Source organism: Neoarius graeffei, chromosome 16 (genome assembly GCF_027579695.1).
Source record: "Neoarius graeffei isolate fNeoGra1 chromosome 16, fNeoGra1.pri, whole genome shotgun sequence".
NCBI classification, from domain to species: Eukaryota; Metazoa; Chordata; class Actinopteri; order Siluriformes; family Ariidae; genus Neoarius; species Neoarius graeffei.
In genome coordinates, this window is record NC_083584.1 from 18,954,055 (window position 1) to 18,974,412 (window position 20,358).

Consider the following 20,358-nt stretch of genomic DNA (forward strand, 5'->3'; position numbering starts at 1 on the left):
TACGCACCATGCATGTAATCCGCGCCGGTCCCCAAGTTAGATCTGGATCGTCATGTATTATAATTGAATGGCTGAAGTTGAAAATAAAGCTGACACTTGGTGAACATCAACTGGTTGTTTTATTCTTATTCCATAAATATGTCACAAATATAGTTGAATATTAATTATAATAAGTCTTCAATCAAAAACAATCACAGCAACTTTTTGGCAAAAAATAAAAAAATCATCTCATTACTAAAAAAGAGTGACTTTCAGGGAGGCCTGCAAGTGCCAAGAAATGCACAAGAATGCATCTCCGAGCACGTAGAACCTGTGAGCTTTTTGGGGGCCGCCTGAACCCCTGGGCCATTATGACTGGTGCCACTACGCTGATATTTTGGTCTAGTTAGAACCCTGCTACAATAGATAGTTTTCACTGACGTCACGGCATTCCGGGGAACGCCCCCCAGCCGCCATCCTGGGGGGCAAACAAAACGGACCATCGCCACTACTGGCTACGTTATCTCGGACGAATTTATGAAGTTATATAGTCAGTTTTCTAAAATAAAGATCAATGTCGGCAAAATCAAGCAAACAGAAGTATATAGATACATTAGACGACATCTCACAACAACGGTATGCAGCCAAACTGGCCTTGATTGGGGGAATGGAGCACTTGCATGTGACGTCACAGCCGATCCAGATTGTGACGGACGCCATCTTGTCGGTCAAACGCCATATTCCGCCTTCTACTTCTGGTTCTACTTCTGCTTTTACTTCTACCTTTTCTTCTGGAAAACCCTACTATATACAGTTCTACTACAACGGCTGCGGCTACAAGCTCTCCCTACCTGCGCACGTTTATGTTTTTTGTGTGTATTTTTGCGTGTTGTTCGTCTGTACCGGACTTCAATATCCACTACAACCATATGGACTTACTGGACATTGGTTTCCAGCAGAAAATGACGGTTTGTAGCGATTTCCATCGCATGCACAACATTCCGGACGAGAGGAAAAAAAAAAAAAACATTCCGGACGAGATAGCGAGACCAGCGGGGTCTCCGTGGATTGTTATTGGAAGCAAAGCGAAGGAGGCGGTGTCAGGAGCAAAAGCGAGGCTGCAGAGCCGGCCTGTTGACTAAGCTCAGAAAACAGCCACTCAAATCTCCACTGCTAAGCCTCTACCTCTCCAACGCCAGATCCATGTAAACAAGATGGACGATTTGGAATTACAGCTGGAATTACCTTATTCTATTCTATAATCGGCTGGTCAGTGCTATACTCAATACTTAAGTGACTTACCCATCCAGTGAGGATCATTTTCTTGTTTACAAGATGCCACATCTGAGTCGCTGACAAATCCTGAATTTCTGTAAAGATAACTGTCCAGAGATTTATAAGCACGCAGTGCTTCACCACTGAACAGCGAGGGAAAGTTAATGAGGTAATTATACACGTCCGGGTATTCCGCTGGCAGTTCAAAATCCGGTCGTGAAAACTCCGTCCGGTAAGCCATAAGGGTCACAAATCTGTAGATCGTTTATTTTAGACATGTATCTAGTTATCTGTTCATTAGAAAAATGAGCCGTGTAGTCCGTCGGTTGAAATTGATCCATTCTGTACACGAGTGCAGCAGTATTCAGCGGTGTTTTTGACCGACAAGATGGCGGTTGTGTACTTTCCGGTCACGTGACTGCAAGATCTCTATTGACCCTACGAAGTGGACAAAGATGCATTTTCAAGTGACTATGCAGGGCTGCCAAAGCCTGAAACTGCCAAAGCCTGCTCCAAAGCCTGAAACTGACTTCATCAAACTTTAAAGGCTGTCTGATATATACAACTTTATATATTCACAGCGCGCCGTTTGGCGGATGCCGCCTGAATTGCGCAGAACAAAAGTTTAAATCGGGAAGCTGCGCACATTTGCGCAGTCCTGCACACCGCTCAGGCTGCACAAATGTGCGCAGCTTCCCGATTTAAACTGTTTTTTCTCATCCTTATACTTCCTGTTTCATGGACTGTAACAGATTTGCTTATTTAGTAATTTTTAATACAGAATTTACTTTGAAATTATAATCAGACACTCCAACGCCCCCCCTAAAAAAAAAGATCGGATCTGCGCGATTCAGGTGGCATCCACCAAAAGGCACGCTGTTTGCATCCCAAACACAAATCAAATCATACAGAATAGACCTAAAATGTTTTTCAAAAATTACCCTTGCGTGAGTGAAGTGACAAGTTTCAAATAGAAACGTGACAAACGAGCGATATTAAGTCTACATTACAATGTAAACGTACACTCAGCGGTTCCAGTTAGGCATTCTCCAGAGATTGTTCACACGATGTTTTGGTTTCCAAAAACAAACTTAAACACAATTGATTGTTTATTTAAACAACTTACCACTTATAAAATGATCGGAGCAGACTTTGCTGTGTTTGGAAGGCTGATAATCCTTGCGGTTGATTCTCGCAAGCCATAGATTTCTCCTTTGTATGCTGAGTTTGTTTGCTCGCCTTCGTGCTCCCGTACAGTGGGAATTCCATAAAAGCTCCGCTTGACCATCATCTGACCTATTACGACAGCCGTGAATACAACAGGTGTGCACCATTGCTAGCTTTAAATAGTAATGTAACTATAAATGTAAATAATCTATAAATGAATGTAACTCGCGCGCTACAATGTGTGCTCAGTGACCCGTACAGTAAGCTTGCCCTCCAAGATGGCCGCCACCAGGGAATCCCCAACTCTGTGACGTCATGTGAAAACTATCTATACACCACCTCAATACAGCATCTCCGTATCAGCTTAACAGAAAGAGCAGCGGATTAATTTTTCACAGGATTGAAAATCATAACATTGGAATTTCTAAATGCCCCATTATACCAAGACTAACCTATATCCCTACTTGTACGATTATTCATTGTTCCCTTTCTTCCTTGGCATCGTTTGTTGCCCGTGGCATGATTTATTAGTTCCAGACGGGCTGGTTTGAGTATTTCAGAAACTGTTACTCTGCTGAGGGAAGAGTTTGCACAGAATGGTGCAGAAAACAAAAAAGCATCCAGCAAATGGTGGTTCTGTAGGAGGAACCTCCTTGACTGTGGTGAGCAGAAAAGCATCTCAACATGATGTTAATCCTTGCGGTTATAGTATTTGTTTGTACTTTTAATCAGTTTATAGCCGTGTTGTAGTCGAGTCACTAAACCTCGAGTTTGAGTCCAGTCTCAAGTCCCCAGTGTTCAAGTCCAAGTCACTGAAGATAATTTCGAGTCCGAGTCGAGTCCAAGACTCCAACTGCACCATTTGACGGTGGCTGTTTCAGCGCCATTAACATTAGTTTGTTCCTGAACATGGCGTACAAACAGGTGAACGTGCTTCTCTTTATCAGGGAGTGTGAAGTATTCTGTCAGAGATGGTTGAGAGACGGATGTAAGTGCAGAAGGTGCGTTTATTAATACAAGTGAAGACACGTAAATGATCCAGAACAGCAGGCAAAATCTTAAAACGGTGAAACGGGCAATAGGTCGAGCGAGGCACAAACAGGCTATCGTAGACTTGGCAGAATCAAAATACGAGAAACAGGAAATCAGGGATCAGGAAACCAAACAAGGAAATAAGGCTCGGTAATGTGTCAGCAACGCAACTCAATACTTCGCAAAGTAAGTGTGTTTTCACGGCTTTTATATAGGCGTGCTGATTGTGCTTTAATCCTGTGCAGGTTGTTTACAGTACGCGTGAGAGTCCGCTTGGTGCGTGCTGTCCGGAGCGCGCCCGAGGGTCTATCTGATGCCCACGCCAAGGCGCACAGGTGTGACACTCTTTCACGAAATTAATGTCTCATCTCATTATCTGTAGCTGCTTTATCCTGTTCTACAGGGTCGCAGGCAAGCTGGATCCTATCCCAGCTGACTACGGGCGAAAGGCTGGGTACACCCTGGACAAGTCACCAGGTCATCACAGGGCTGACACATAGACACAGACAACCATTCACACTCACATTCACACCTACGCTCAATTTAGAGTCACCAGTTAACCTAACCTGCATGCCTTTGGACTGTGGAGGAAACCGGAGCACCCGGAGGAAACCCACGCGGACACGGGGAGAACATGCAAACTCCGAACAGAAAGGCCCTCGCCAGACACTGGGCTCGCTGAGGCGACAGTGCTAACCACTACACCACCGTGCCGCCCCGAAATTAATGTAAATGTAAATATCTTTTATGCCAAATTATTATGGCATGTTAGAAAAAATTAAGAAAAAATCCGAGTCCTCGTCTCCAATTTACAAGTCCGAATGCAGTTAACGCACGAGTCCGAGTCATCAGTGCTCAAGTCCAAGTCAAGTCACGTCACGAGTCCTTACAATTAGGGCACGAGTCGGACTCGAGTACAACAAACCTGGTTTATAGTCACGTTTCACATCGTGGAAAGTCCACAAGACTCGTGGCTTTATCCAGGACCGCAGGCACGATGTAGGACAGCAGCCAATCTGCAGTTGTCAGGGATATCTCCGCAGGAAGTCATGTGACCACCTATGTGACAAGCAGAGAGCCAGTAATATGCGTTCGTACAAACCACATGCTAGAAATTCCTTCTCGTGCCTGTAGCGGTGTGATTGAGTGACGGCGCTTGGGTAAGCCTGTGCTACAGATCCAGCAGCGGTTTCATCAGCGCCCTCCTCTCCTCTCTCGGGTCTTCCTCTCTTAAAGTGAGAGTTTAAAAGTTAATTGCTCTGCTCTTACCTGTCAGCTATTTTCAGCTGCACGGTATTAGCTGCAGATCTTAATGAGAACTACAGAAAAATGGAGGAAAGAAGAAGAGGAAGGAAAAAACACAAAGACGCTAAGCCCTTCAGTGTGCGCCGTCGGTTCTTCTTCCTCACAGCAGTCCCTTTCCCAGAGTGCACTTGAACACGGGGTCTTTATTTTTCTCGGTGTTTTATAGTCTTGAGAGAACAGCATTTGCATTTTTGCGTTCGACCAGAGGGACAATAATGAAATGGAATTGAATATTTTATGATTTTTTTTTTTTAATGATGTTTTTCTCCAAACTGTTAAAGGAACTGTGTGTACTTTAGCCCTCAGCACAAGCGCTGTTGCGCTGCCTCACTGCTGTAATTGGAGAACATTACTGCTGAAATTAAAAGTGCTGTCTCTGTGAGCAGACTAGAGGGCATGTTCGTGTCCCCTCCCCTCCCGTCTTCTTTTCTCATACCCGTCTACGATGTTTTTTCTTCTCTCTCTCTCTCTCTCTCTCTCTCTCTCTCTCTCTCTCTCTCTCACCCCCCCCGTTGGGTATATTTATGTAGAAATCAATCAATCAGTCAGTCTTCCAGTTAATACTGTAAGAGTATAAATATTGAATTCAGTCATTTTAATAGAACACAGGGGTTACTCGGTTCTTACTGTAGACCCAGAGGAGGAGGCGACGTCGCATTCTTTATATTTGTAAATGCCTCTCAATGCAGGGACTCAATAATAAATATCCTGAACAAGCAGCACACTAATTTTTCATAAAAGTTTTATTACAGTTTACCATCTATTAGCAATTAAATAAAGAAAAAAAACTTCAACAACTACTCCATCAAATCTTCGTTTTTTTGGATCTTCTTTGCTTCTGTCATGCCGTCTCAGATTATAACAACGCGAGTGCAGGCGTCCCATGGAGCAGTTACTGTAAAGGCCAATTTATGCTGACAACCCAGTCCTCGCAGATAGCGTCGCAGACAGTGTCTGCGTAGGCCCCCCCCCCCCACCTTCGCAGACGCTCTGCGCGCACCTCCCAAAAATTGTGACCACCGCAGAAGCCTCGCAGACAGCGTCGCAGACAAGAGGGCTCTGATTGGTCCACTCTACATCCGCTGTACACGCACTTCCGCTTCCCTACTTTCCCGGTTTGTTTTGTTTTCACGACCGGCATTTTTAAAAACACGAGCGAAGATGGAGCAGCACGAAGAGCGGTTGATCGAGGAAGTGAGGAAGTACGTACATCTATACGACTCCAGTTCTAGTCATTATAAGTAACCGGAGGATAAACACTCCACTAACCACACCCACCAACTACTCCTAGTGATTTCGCGACTTCGCGCCCCCTTGCGTTGTGGCAGTGAATAACATCGTGCACGCCTATTACTCCCCGCTCAACAATAAATTACAACTGTCTGCGAAAAGCTATCTGCGAAAGCCTTGTCGCAAGAGCATGCAGAGGCCTTAAGACTGTAAAGGTGATGATACACAGGGCAACTTTTTGCGCAGTGTTGCCGGGCAATTGCACTTCGACACTTTCCCATTGAGATTGGGCAACGTCATTTCTATTGGAACCATTTTGATCGTTTTGGGCAATTGTTTAAAGGAGAACTGAAGGCAATTTTTTACCATCAAAATTCTATTTCTCATTTTATTAAATATCGGAATGTATTTTTGATCGCTATTTTGTCGCTGCTATAGCAAGTTATGAGTGTTTGAAATATGCTCTGTAATATCAGTCCATATGTCAAAGCAATGGCCGTAAACGAGATTCGTTGAGGCCTGTGCGAGACATCGTAGGATGGAAGTAAAACCTACAGCGGAAATCAAAGTGGCCGACATCTGCCAACGTTGTCAAAAGACGCGCGCGCCTTCTTTCGAATGCTGATGTAATCAAGCCGGAAATTTTGTTTGTTTTGATAGCAATCAGGAAAGTTTGAAAAAAAGTAGGCAGTAATCATCATTCAAACTCGTTTTTGTGCAATACTTTGTTTGGAAAACAGTTTTCAAAATGGCGTCACTGACACCTGGCTGAAACTTGACGTTTTGAAGTCTTGCACAAGTCTCGTGAAGATCGCGCGGATAAGCGACGCCTGCCATGGACCAAACGAACTAAACTCAACGTAGCTAAAAACCGAACAGGCCGATAAGTATCATATTTAATTGCAATTAGTTGCCAGTAGGAGTCACGATATAAGGTTACTAAAACCGAAAACGTAATTGAATAACACGTTAATTAAGAAATAAAGCAAGTTTAAAAATGACTTCAGGTCTCCTTTAAGATCGTCCAGTCAGAGTGCTAGCAGCGAATCACATGACCATCTGAGAGCTTCTGAAATTTTCAACAAAGATGGCGGCGTCTCTGGCAGTGCAGCGAATTAAGAGAGACGACATGTCTTTTTATGCCGGTAAATGGTTCTGTGAAACCCAGAGTGGTGAATTTACCTCATCAAATACTTCGAAAACCAACCGACAGCTATTTTCATGTGCTCAGGTTGTAAATAAGACATCGATGTTTGTTTGGTTTTTTTTGTTTTTTTCTTCAGCTAAGTGTAAACCGCTGCTAGCTAACCACCGCTCCATAGAGACTGAATGGGATTTATATAACTAGCTGTGGTTTTGCTAACATAGTTAGCTGAAAGTTATGGCTAGCTATGTAGGGATAACGTTAGCTCTCTTGTGTCAAGTTAAAAGTGATAGGCAGGTCATGTTTGTTTGGTTTTTTTTTTTCTTGAGTTGTAGTAGAGATTGTCCAATTTATCATCCGATCTAATTCACATACAGAGCACGACCACTTGTGGAACCCGAGGGCGAAACAGTCCAAACTTCAGGATCTAAAAAAGAAATAAAGCCTTTCAGGAGCTCTGTCACTCGCTTTTCCTCCTGAGCAGCATCTCCTGGCTCATGTCCTCCTTTTTCTTTTTTGCCGAGATGAGAATTAAACGATGATGCTTTTGTGATGTATGTGTCAGTTATTAGTTATAGCATATGTGATTGAGGCTCGTAGCATTTTCAAAGAGATTTCAAAAGTGTTTATTATTAACAGAATAATGTGGTTATTTTTACTTACAAATGTTAAAATAATGGCGGATTATCTTTTGACCAGAGTATCTCTTCAGTTTTGTTCCAGAAGTGATATTAACCTGAGTGAAATAAAGGCTAAAGCCAAGGCAAACGTGACTGCTGTGGATGTTTCCCTGGCAACAGATCTGCTCTTATCTGATTGGTTGTTGCCAATTGTCTGTTGTCCTAATTAGTTGCCCTGTGTCTCACCTGGTTGACCATTGTTGGCAACATTGCCCAAAAAGTTGCCTTGTGTATCATCAGCTGAAGATTAGAATTGTCTTGCGTCTTCATATTAAACTGTAAGACGTGTATGTTGTGCGACAAGTGTAATATTTTTTTATTAAAGAACACTTAAAGTACTTTTTCACCAGGTATATATGCTTAATGCTGTTAAACATCCAGAAAAGTAATTTGGTTCCCGTTATCTGTTGTGTTATAGCCACTATAAACAGCTGTTCCCTCATTCAGCTTTTGCTTTCTCTTCAAAAAAGAAAAAAATGCGGTCACTGAGAAAACACAGTCCTCTGACGGAAAACTGAAAGCTGCAGCTTCATGTCGGACTTTTGGAAAACGGTGATACTGGAGACTCATCTCATTATCTGTAGCCGCTTTATCCTGTTCTACAGGGTCGCAGGCAAGCTGGAGCCTATCCCAGCTGACTACGGGCGAGAGGCGGGGTACACCCTGGACAAGTCGCCAGGTCATCACAGGGCTGACACATAGACACAGACAACCATTCACACTCACATTCACACCTACGGTCAATTTAGAGTCACCAGTTAACCTAACCTGCATGTCTTTGGACTGTGGGGGAAACCGGAGCACCCGGAGGAAACCCACGCGGACACGGGGAGAACATGCAAACTCCACACAGAAAGGCCCTCGCCGGCCCCGGGGCTCGAACCCAGGACCTTCTTGCTGTGAGGCGACAGCGCTAACCACTACACCACCGTGCCGCCCCACTGGAGACTCATTCCAAAAAAAAAAAAATCTCACTGAAAACTTCACCAGATCAGTGATTATCTTTTTGTTAAAGGAACAGTCCACCGTACTTCCATAATGAAATATGCTCTTATCTGAATTGAGACGAGCTGCTCCGTACCTCTCCGAGCTTTGCGCGACCTCCCAGTCAGTCAGACGCGCTGTCACTCCTGTTAGCAATGTAGCTAGGCTCAGTATGGCCAATGGTATTTTTTGGGGCTGTAGTTAGATGCGACCAAACTCTTCCGCGTTTTTCCTGTTTACATAGGTTTATATGACCAGTGACATGAAACAAAGTTCAGTTACACAAATTGAAACGTAGCGATTTTCTATGCTATGGAAAGTCCGCACTATAATGACAGGCGTACTAACACCTTCTGCGCGCTTCGGCAGCGCATTGATATCTGAGCTCCGTATCAATGCGCTGCCGAAGCGCGCAGAAGGTGTTAGTACGCCTGTCATTATAGTGCGGACTTTCCATAGCATAGAAAATCGCTACGTTTCAATTTGTGTAACTGAACTTTGTTTCATGTCACTGGTCATATAAACCTATGTAAACAGGAAAAACGCGGAAGAGTTTGGTCGCATCTAACTACAGCCCCAAAAAATACCATTGGCCATGCTGAGCCTAGCTACATTGCTAACAGGAGTGACAGCGTGTCTGACTGCGTCTGACTGACTGGGAGGTCGCGCAAAGCTCGGAGAGGTACGGAGCAGCTCGTCTCAATTCAGATAAGAGCATATTTCATTATGGAAGTACGGTGGACTGTTCCTTTAAATATGTTTTTAAACAAATCACATTTATTAGCTCATCTGAGCATAAGGCCGATGAGCTGTTGCCATTGCGTGGCGTCCATTGTCAGTCCGTCTGCCCACAATTCAGTTCAGTTAAATCGTATCTCCTCCATCAGTTCTCCACAGATTTCCGTTCCGATTGTTTTGTTTGAAGGAACTCATCACTCCGTACAAAACTTGGTCGTTGTTTTTGTCAAATTTTTTTGATAATGAGTTACTAATTAGGCCAAATTAACACCTTTTCCAGGCCTCTCACTAGAATTGTAACTCCGCTCTGATTTCTCATCCGATTCCATCCGATTCTGATCGATGTCTTGGGTCGATCTTCCTTCAAGGAACAAAACTTGGTCTTTGGTTTGTTGATTTTCCTGTTGTAAACAATTTGTTTACAGTTGTGTTTATTGTCAATTAAATCGCATCTCCTGCCTCCCTCAGTTCTCAGTGGATTTCAGTTCTGATTGTTTCGTTTGAAAGAACTCGACCTTCTGCACAACATTTGGTCACTGTATTGTCAATTTTTTGCTAACGAACTACTAATTAGGTCAATTTAACAAGTTTTGGGACTTCTCATTAGAATTGTATCTCCTCTCTTATTTCTCATCCAATTTCAGTTCTGATTGATATTTTGGGTCGATCTTCCCTCGAGGAACAAAACTTGGTCGTTTGTTTGTTGATTTTCCTTTATTTATTTCCAGTTAAATCGTGTCTCCTCTTTCAGTTCTCAGTGGATTTCAGTTCTGATTGTTTCGTTTGAAAGAACTCGACCTTCTGCACAACACTTGTTCATTGGATTGTCAATTTTTTTGCTAACAAATTAGTAATCAGGTCAACTTGACGCATTTTCTCCTGACTAGAATTGTATCTCCTCTCTCATTTCTCATGCGAATTCAGTTCTGATCGAGGTTTTGGGTTGATCTTCACTCAGGGAACAAAATTTAGTCCTTTTGTTGTTTTTCCTGTAGTGAACAATGCTTCGATTCCGCTATCCCAACATTTTAGCTGTATTCAGCAGGTGGCGCTGTGATCAGTCCTCCACTTCCGGGTCGTTCCTAGCCAAAACCATATTTTGACAAGTTTTCGCGGCATTTTATGTAACTTTTGCAAACGATTGCCATTATCGGATCATATACTCACTGTGATATTGGTTTGTATAACGTTTCGCTGAAAGATAAAGAATTAATAAATTTTATTGATGTTTAACTGGAATAGACGTTAGGGTGCATCAGTTGCCCTCACGTTCATAAAATCTGATGCATTTTTGTTCGGGTGTTCCTTTTCACCAATAAAGACATCCTGTAAAATTTTTTGGCCATATTCAAAAGTCTAATGGTGGCACCATGAGGTTCATTTTTTGCCAAAAAACGCTTATTTTATGTTTTCGTGTAAGGTTTGAATCACAATGTTGGACTCCATTTATTGATTTCTTGTGAGCCAGAGATCATGTTAAGAACCTTTGCAAGGGATTGAGAAGCATTAATGTGATTCATAATACATTTGTATTGTTTAAAAGTAGCTGAACAATGATTCAATGAACAGCTAAAACTCAAACTGTGCTTGATAATATATTTAGAATATGTACTAAAAATGTGGATCTAAGATATTTGGTATACTCTATAAGGTGCCATAATGTTTCATGAAAAGTGATCGAAATTTTGTCATAAAAGTCATAAAATAGCAGCTTTTTCCATAACTTTGAGCTCCTGGTGCCACCATTAAACTTCTGAATTTTGTCAAAATATTTCACCCAGTGTGTTTTCTTACCAAAAGGAACATAAAAACAAAAATGCATCATGATCGGAGGAACTTTTCATTTTTAGGGGGCAACTGATGCACCCTAATAGACGCTTGTAAAATGTTGTCAAACGTACAAATACGCGAATTATCGCCCATGCCACATCCGTTATTGTGCTTAAGTTAGGGCTTGTGGTCTGGGTAACCGCGTCTACTTCACGCGGCCTGTAAGATATATTTGTGCTTATCATGCTTATTGATGGGCCAGTTATTGTGAAATCATAATGATTTTTTTTTTTATATTAATCACATACTTGACTAATCAAACAAATATTTCCTCAAAAGAATGCATACAGAGCAAAAGAATGCATACATTTAAATTTTGATGAGTGCTGATTCTATATTGGTGTATAGTTCATATATTTAGGGATAAGAATTCTGGTAACAGAAATTAACACACATAGCTAAATTGGCTGTTGAACTCATTAATATAACAATAATATGTTTTTTGTGGGCGTTAGAGTTATTTGAGGCTCGGCCTGAATGATTTGAAGCCCGACATGGTTCATTTGAAGCCCAAGCGGTAGCGATAATTTATTTATGTTTTATTAGGTGTGATTTTTTAATGTTTGTGTGTTTTAATATTAATCTCTTAATTAGTGGACATGCAAGTTCAATTAGTTGAAACAATCACAGCATTCGGTAATGCACGAGTCCTCGTGAGTTTTCAAACATTTCAAATTGTCAGTCCCCAAATATTTGAGAAGTTGATGTCTAAATACCAGCATAACATCCTAACTCTGGTTCATAGCCCAATTCCAAAACCCTACCCAATAATAATATCCCTCATATTCCTTGAAAACTTTCGATGTTTTGAGTTGGGAATGTAAATTATGAGCCTCTTCAGTAGGGTGCATCAGTTGCCCCCTAAAAATGAAAAGTTCCTCCAATCATGATGCATTTTTGTTTTTATGTTCCTTTTGGTAAGAAAACACACTGGGTGAAATATTTTGACAAAATTCAAAAGTTTAATGGTGGCACCAGGAGCTCAAAGTTATGGAAAAAGCTGCTATTTTATAGTCTGGCTAACGCGACTTCAAAGCTCTGCGAGCATTTGGTCTGGCAAAGCTATTAAGCCCAACCGTTTCCCAAAGCGTGTGGTTGACCCGCCTCCCTGAAATGCCTCAGTTTGCTACTGGTCGAAGCCAGAAAAGGCTGTGATGAAGCTTAAACCAATCACATCACTCTTTCCTCTGACGTATGTGACGCGACAGGGCTAACTGGTAGATTAAACCATAGACATCCTATTATTAAACTCTTACCGAAGCCGGTCGGGAGCAAGGCGAAAACATCCTTCCTTTCAATAAATACCTCCAGGGCTGCTCTTTGCTCCGTTTTCAATGAGAACTTCCCGTTGAATGCTTTCAATACAGCATTCGTGAATGAAGCGCTTCCGGCATAGATTCTGTAAACAATCTATGGCTTCCGGTCGCAGTTCTACTACGTCACTGCCTTGAACACGCCTCTACCCAGGGCTGTTGGAGATGCTCAAAGTTGATTGGCTCCCGATTTTTCGGGAGCTTGGAAAAGCTGTAGATAGCTTGCCTTGCCAGACTAAGTTCGCAACAGGTCCTCGTGTTGCGTCACACTTAGGATGGGTGGGCCCAGGCTAGCTATTTTATGACTTTTATGACAAAATTTCGATCACTTTTCATGAAACATTATGGCACCTTATAGAGTATACTAAATATCTTAGATACACATTTTTAGTACATATTCTAAATATATTACCAAGCACAGTTTGAGATTTAGCTGTTCATTGAATCATTGTTCAATTATTTTTAAACAATACAAATGTATTATGAATCACATTAATGCTTCTCAATCCCTTGCAAAGGTTCTTAACATGATCTCTGGGTCAAGAAATCAATAAATGGAGTCCAACATTGTGATTCAAACCTTACGCGAAAACATAAAATAAGCGTTTTTTGGCAAAAAATGAACCTCATGGTGCCACCATTAGACTTTTGAATATGGTCAAAACATTTTACAGGATGTCTTTATTGGTGAAAAGGAACACCCAAACAAAAATCCATCAGATTTTATGAAAGTGAGGGCAACTGACGCACCCTACTCTTCAGTAAGTATATGTTAAAACACCAATGCGAACAGAAATGAAATTGGACGTGTCCATTTCCTGCAAATATCACTCTAATCAACTAATGTCAAGGAGTCCAGGGGTGTGGCACTTCGAGGTTACACTCACGGTGACAAGAATGATCAAACTGACAAATTTACGATTTAACAGACTATTTTCATCACGAAAAACGTTTACTTGATGGCTCCGTATCTTTAAAATTTACAAGATGTTATTAAACTTAAAGGGGTACCAAATATAATATATACAGTTGCTGATGTGACAAAGTAACGTATTCTTAAGTATTCTATCAAATTTATATACTAGAAAACAACGAAATATCTTGGTAATTGTAAATATAATAGTCGGTACGCTAAACGGCACAAGAGTCGCCATTTTTAAAAGACCGTGACGTCAGACCGTGATATCAACCCACTGCACTAGGAGAGAAGCGTGTAATCATGGCGTCGGGCGCATCAAGTGAAAGCGACAGCTCTGTCGAATCGTACGAAGAGATCCCGCAAGACACACCGCAAGCAGGCTATGGCTTAGAAGGGTACCAGTTTGAACCAGTTTGTGTAGCCGATCACTTACAATTCATCCTACTTTCCGATTCACACGTGCTAGTCCCAACCTCAATGAGCCAACACAACTGGGCACATACATACGTCATGAGTGTTACGCAGAGAAAACGAACGTGCATTCTGATTGGATAAAATTGATATCATGGCGGGCTGTTCAAACTGCGGAAATAGTTTGCTCGAGCTACTTTCAAAACACTATAACTTTCCAACCTTAGAACAAAAAACTTTTGTAAGTCTTGAATAAGGTTCGTTAATGTGTGTTTTATTGTTATATTTACTCTATATATTGCCCTCTGTTCCCCTTTAAAACAAACCACAATAAACCCCGAATAAACACTTTACTTTTGTTGGTTTGGGCTGTGCGGCGTCCGACATTGTTGAACGACCCAGTGACGCGCGCGCCACCTGTTGAATACTCCGCACATATCGTAGCGGAACCGAAGCATTAGTCGTGGAGGTTGGTCCTCTCTCACATCGTCACATTTCAGTCCTGTTTGATGTTTTGGTCGTCATGGTTGTTTTGACGGCAGGCCAGATGGGCGACTACTTCCTTGACATTCTGGTTAGATTATGCGGCACGTGAACCACACAACAACAATGTCTTTATTACGCCTTATTTTTGAACGGATATTTTTCATACACTGCCGTTCAAAAGTTTGGGGTCACTTTGAAATGTCCTTATTTTTGAAAGAAAAGCACTGTTCTTTTCAATGAAGATGACTTTAAACTAATCAGAAATCCACTCTATACATTGCTAATGTGGTAAATGACTATTCTAGCTGCAAATGTCTGGTTTTTGGTGCAATATCTCCATAGGTGTATAGAGGCCCATTTCCAGCAACTCTCACTCCAGTGTTCTAATGGTACAATGTGTTTGCTCATTGCCTCAGGTGGTGTTTACATTAGACCGTATCAGCGGATCATCAGATTAACGTTTTTAAAACGATTTGCATGCACACAGCAACGCCAATACACGATTCGCGTGCACACAGCAACGCCAATACACGGATATGCTAATCACATGACTAATTAGACGGCACGTAAGTTGAAATGTGTCAGTGCGGCTCAGCGCTTCCTTCTCAGCGGTTGCGCTCCAAATCACTCCGCCCTGAACAGCAAGTGCCCTCTGGAGGGTGCGCACTCCGGCCCTGCGCAGCTCACAGAGCGCGCGAGTGAAGCGCACGAGCAGTGATTCGGGACTGAGCCGCTGTGCGTGTGTGATCTCAGTGCATATCGGGCATGCGCAAGTCACTCACCACTTGCAAGTGGAAGGATGGCAAGCCTAAAGACAATCATAACTACACAATGGGCAGTATTTGCATCTTACCATGAACAACATTGACAAAGCAAAGAATTATATTCATACTTTTATACTCATCTCATCTCATTATCTCTAGCCGCTTTATCCTGTTCTACAGGGTCGCAGGCAAGCTGGAGCCTATCCCAGCTGACTACGGGCGAAAGGCGGGGTACACCCTGGACAAGTCGCCAGATCATCACAGGGCTGACACATAGACACAGACAACCATTCACACTCTCATTCACACCTACGGTCAATTTAGAGTCACCAGTTAACCTAACCTGTATGTCTTTGGACTGTGGGGGAAACCGGAGCACCCGGAGGAAACCCACGCGGACACGGGGAGAACATGCAAACTCCACACAGAAAGGCCCTCGCCGGCCCCGGGGCTCGAACCCAGGACCTTCTTGCTGTGAGGCGACAGCGCTAACCACTACACCACCGTGCCGCCCCCTTTTATACTCTTTAATGAAAAACAAAAAGGTGATACAAGGCGGAAACAATAGCAGGAAGTGAAGTCCGCGCCGTTTTTCAGCAGTCGCGTCACATGACCAACGTGGCATGAACAACGCCAGCGAATCAGGAAGGTGGATGTCACAATGACGTTGTCCAATGACAACGTCAGCTAGAGCTCAGCACTGCGTTTCCTCGTATCTCAATGTTTACACAGCACCGGATCAGATACGAACTGGGTTGAATACGTGGGCCCTGGCGGATTCAAGTTGTTCCGCCTGTGGAGTCGTTTCCCAGCGTTTTAATGTGAACGGACAGTGCATCCGCGACGAAAACGAGACGGATACGGTCTAATGTAAACACCACCTCAGAAGGCTAATGGATGATTTAGAAAACCCTTGTACAATCATGTTAGCACAGCTGAAAACAGTTGAGCTCTTTAGAGAAGCTATAAAACTGACCTTCCTTTGAGCAGATTGAGTTTCTGGAGCATCACATTTGTGGGGTCGATTAAATGCTCAAAATGGCCAGAAAAATGTCTCGACTATATTTTCTATTCATTTTACAACTTATGGTGGGAAATAAAAGTGTGACTTTTCATGGAAAACACAAAATTGTCTGGGTGACCCCAAACTTTTGAACAGTAGTGTAAGTTTTAATAAAATAGACTGAGGCAACCTGAAATAGCCATAAATGGCTAAAAATGCCAGGTTGTCAGCTTTAAGGAAAGTGTTTGCTGTGTACCGTATTTTCTGGACTATAAGCCGCTACTTTTTTCCTAGGTTTTGAACCATGCGGCTTATACAAAGGTGCGGCTATTCTGTGGATTTTTCTTCCACCGCTAGGGGCGCTCTAACCGGAAGTAGAATCAAAAATAAGATTAGACGAAAAATCAATGCAAAGAAGAATTAGCAGATCTTTAGCAGATAGAACACGCACGACAAATTACTAACTGGTAATTATTTTCAAATCCAGCGAAGATGATTAAAGTGACTTGTGGTTTCAAACACAGGAGAAATGAAGGTAAATAAATACCGGTTATTTTCTCTTGGTTCTGTTCCGTTTTAATCAGCAAAGTTGCTGCCGTGTTAAAAGGCACTGTTCGGAAAGAATCTGTTCAGGTACATACATGTACATTTACAGTACAAAATCGTTCTGTACATGCAGTAAATATCTAATTTTTCAACATAGATATCTGTGGCTTATAGCCCGGTGCGGCTTGTATATCTTTTTTTTTTTTTTTTAAATAGAGCGGATGCGGCTTATATACAGGTGCGCTCTATAGTCCAGAAAATACGGTAAATTATAGATAAGGCATAATCTTCCCTTTATGTTAGCTGTAATGATGGAAACAATAAATAAACGAGTGCATTTAATATAAACCTGTGATTTGTGAAAGTTAATCAACACCTTCCTACCAATCAGGATCCAGTATTCAACAGGAGTGTCTCATGAGACTGAATAAGCTCTTGAGGATTTTTTTTTCAGCAGTAAATATCTATCTGTACTTCTGTGTGTGTGTGTGTGTGTGTGTCCTCAGCATTGCCATCAGCTCCTTTCAGGATTTCCAGACGTCCACTCAGCAGCAGCGGCCCGACTCCGTCCTGCGGCAGCAACAGCAGCGTCTCCACCAGCACTACGATACCCGCCTCATCGTGACACGCCCCCACAGCACTCAGCTCAGTGGTACCCAGCAGCTCATCAAGATGGCAGTGTGGGGCATTTCGGCTACACTTGGGGCAGCTGCACTGGCTGTCGCACAGACCGCCATGGACTGGGCACCTGACTTTCTCCTGCAGCTCTTCTGACCAAGAGAGAGAGAGTCATGTACTAAATTCAGAGCGAATTACTAGTAAACCTGTCTTTTGTTATCAAGTACCAAAAAAAAAAAAAGAAGAAAAAAATAGTTTATTGAGCATTTTGCTCCTTCACGGTTCTACACTTTGCCAAGCTAATATTTGGAGTATGAAAAGTAGCGGATGGGTTTTTTTGTAATGATAAGCATTCCTGAACGCCTTTCCATCAGCAGAATGTCGAGGGGAAAAAGTGCGCCGATAGCGGATTCCAAACAGCAGCAGACGTCCAGATTATTAAACCGTGTTTTTTTTTTTTTTTTCTTTTCTTTTTTCCCCTCCCTCCATCCTTCCTCTCTTCACTGCTGAAGGACTTTGCAGCGGAGTGAAAGAAACAGCTCATTGAAATGAGATGAGATGAGAAGAGACGAGTGCGAGCAGGTGGGTTCCTTTGGTCTGTGGAGAATAAAGAGTTCGGCCTGCAGTGAACGCAGCACTCAAGCAAAAAAAAAAAAAAAAAAAACACACATCCATCTGCTACATTTCCAAATCAAGCCAGTCATCAATCATTCTCAAGCAAGGACCAGTTGGAGGAAACTTCAAAGTCTGAAAAACACAACCTCAGGAAAGCCTCCATAACTTCCTTATTGGAATCACGAGCGTCTTTTTTTTTTTTTTTTTGTCTTTCATGTTAAACTTAGTCACTGAATCCCCGCCTTGGTATCATCTCTCAGATCTCGAGCTCCTCCTACTTTTCTCAGACGATCACCTGCCTTCAGTTCCCCGCCGGCCTTTCAGAGATTTTAACGAGACACTTCCAACACACACTTAGTTACAGGAGAATATAAATCCGTCCAAAGAGATTAAGCGTCTTGCCTTTTTCCTGGCCCCATACGCGCACTTTATTGTCTCTGTCATAAACACAGAGGCGAAGAGTCTGACGAGCTGAGCCTGAATTACAGCGCCGAACGCAGCCTGAAGCGCCGGATGCTCTTGCCTATTAGTGCCATGGTGAGAGAGAGCGAGCGAGCTGTGGAGCAGCTGTTTATCTACAAGACAGCTCTATGAGAAGCTCGTCCTGTAAATTCCACTGCCAAAACGTGGAAAAGTTTCAGTCCTGGAAACACGTCCATCTTAGTTTTCCACTTTCTTCACTTTCAGGTAATTATATGCCCAGTTAGAAATGCCCAGATCGTCTTTTTTTTTAATGCGAATTTAATTCAGCCCTTATGGCTGTTGGCAAGGATTTGGTCTTTTCTTTTTAATGTTTTTTTTTTTTCCTCCACCAAATGCGTGAACAAGAAGTGGATGAAATATGACGAACAGGTTGTGCGTGTGCACCTGTAGAACCATCCAGAAAAACCTGAGGAAAACGAACTGAACGTTTGGATGCGTTCCAAACGATAATCAAGCAACGGAAGCGCAATCAATTTTATGATTATTGCAGGTGTAGAAGGCAGTCTGAGTAAACATGCACTTTAATTTATCATTTGTAATTTGTTGAGGATATTTTGCACACATCCTGTTATAACTGTTTACCGTCTTGCAAAAGTATTCATCCCCCTTGGTGTTTGTCTTATTTTGTCGCATTACAAGCTGGAATTAAAATGGATTTTTGGAGGGTTAGCACCATTTTGATTTATACAACATGCCGACCACTTTAAAGGTGCAAATTGTTTTGTGACACAGACAAGATGAATAAACAGAAATCTGGAGTGTGTATAGGTATTCACCCCCCTAAAGTCAATACTTTATAGAGCCACCTTTTGCTACAGTTACAGCTGCAAGTCTCTTGGGGTATGTCTCTATTAGCTTAGCACATCTAGCCACTGGGATTGTTGCCCATTCCTCAAGGCAAAACTGCTCCAACTCCTTCAAGTTAGATGGGTTGCGTTGGTCTACGGCAATCTTCAAGTTATGCCACAGATTCTCAATTGGATTGAGGTCTGGGCTTTGATTCGGCCATTCCAAGACATTTAAATGTTTCCCTTTAAACCACTCCAGTGTAGCTTTAGCAGTATGTTTAGGGTCAGTATCCTGCTGGAGCGTGAACCTTCGTCCCAGTCTCAAACCTCTGGCTGACTCAAACCGGTTTTCCTCCAGAATTGCCCTGTATTTAGTGCCATCCATCTTTCCTTCAGTCCTGATCAGCTTTCCTGTCCCTGCAGATGAAAAATATCCCCACAGCATGATGCTGCCACCACCATGCTCCACTGTAGGAATGGTGTTCTCAGGGTTTGCGCCACACATGGCATTTCCCATGATGGCCAAAAAGTTCAGTTTTTGTCTCATTTGACCAGAGAATCTTCTTCCATGTGTTTGGGGAGTCTGCCACATGCTGTTGGGCAAACTCCAAAAGTGTTTTCTTAAGCAATGACTTCTTTTCTGGCCACTCTTCCATAAAGCCCCGCTCCGTGTAGTGTATGGCTTAAAGTGGTCCTATGGACAGATACTCCCATCTCCGCTGTGGATCTTTGCAGCTCCTTCAGTGTCTTTGTTGCATCTCTGATTAATGCCCTCCTTGCCCGGTCTGTGAGTTTTGGTGGGCGGCCTTCTATTGTCGGGTTTGTAGTGGTGACGTATTCCTTTCCATTTTGCTATAATGGATTTAATGGTGCTCCATGGGATATTTTTATAACCCAACCCTGATCTATACTTCTCCATAACTTTGTCTCTGACCTGTTTGGAGGCTCCTTGGTTTTCCTGTTGCTTGCTTATTAGTGTTGCAGAGTCAGGGTCCTTCCAGAACAGGTTGATTTATAACAGACATCATGTGACAGATCATGTGACACT

The 20,358-nt window shown here is 42.6% G+C and overlaps 1 protein-coding gene across 2 annotated transcripts in view; it reads left to right on the top strand.

Annotated features, from left to right (window-relative positions):
* The window catches only part of zgc:63863 (uncharacterized protein LOC393372 homolog), a 102,888-nt gene extending 83,789 nt beyond the window's left edge, over window positions 1-19,099 (top strand). The window contains exons 8-9 of one of the 2 annotated variants that reach the window (XR_009656787.1): window positions 17,313-18,726; window positions 18,868-19,099. Coding sequence is in view for 1 of the 2 variants with exons in the window: in XM_060942603.1 (XP_060798586.1) it covers window positions 17,313-17,580 (268 nt within the window). In the remaining variant the exon portion in view is untranslated. Of the gene's footprint in view, window positions 1-17,312 lie in introns of both variants that reach the window. The other variant, XM_060942603.1, reaches the window with a different exon arrangement.
* The last annotated feature ends 1,259 nt before the right edge of the window (window positions 19,100-20,358 follow it).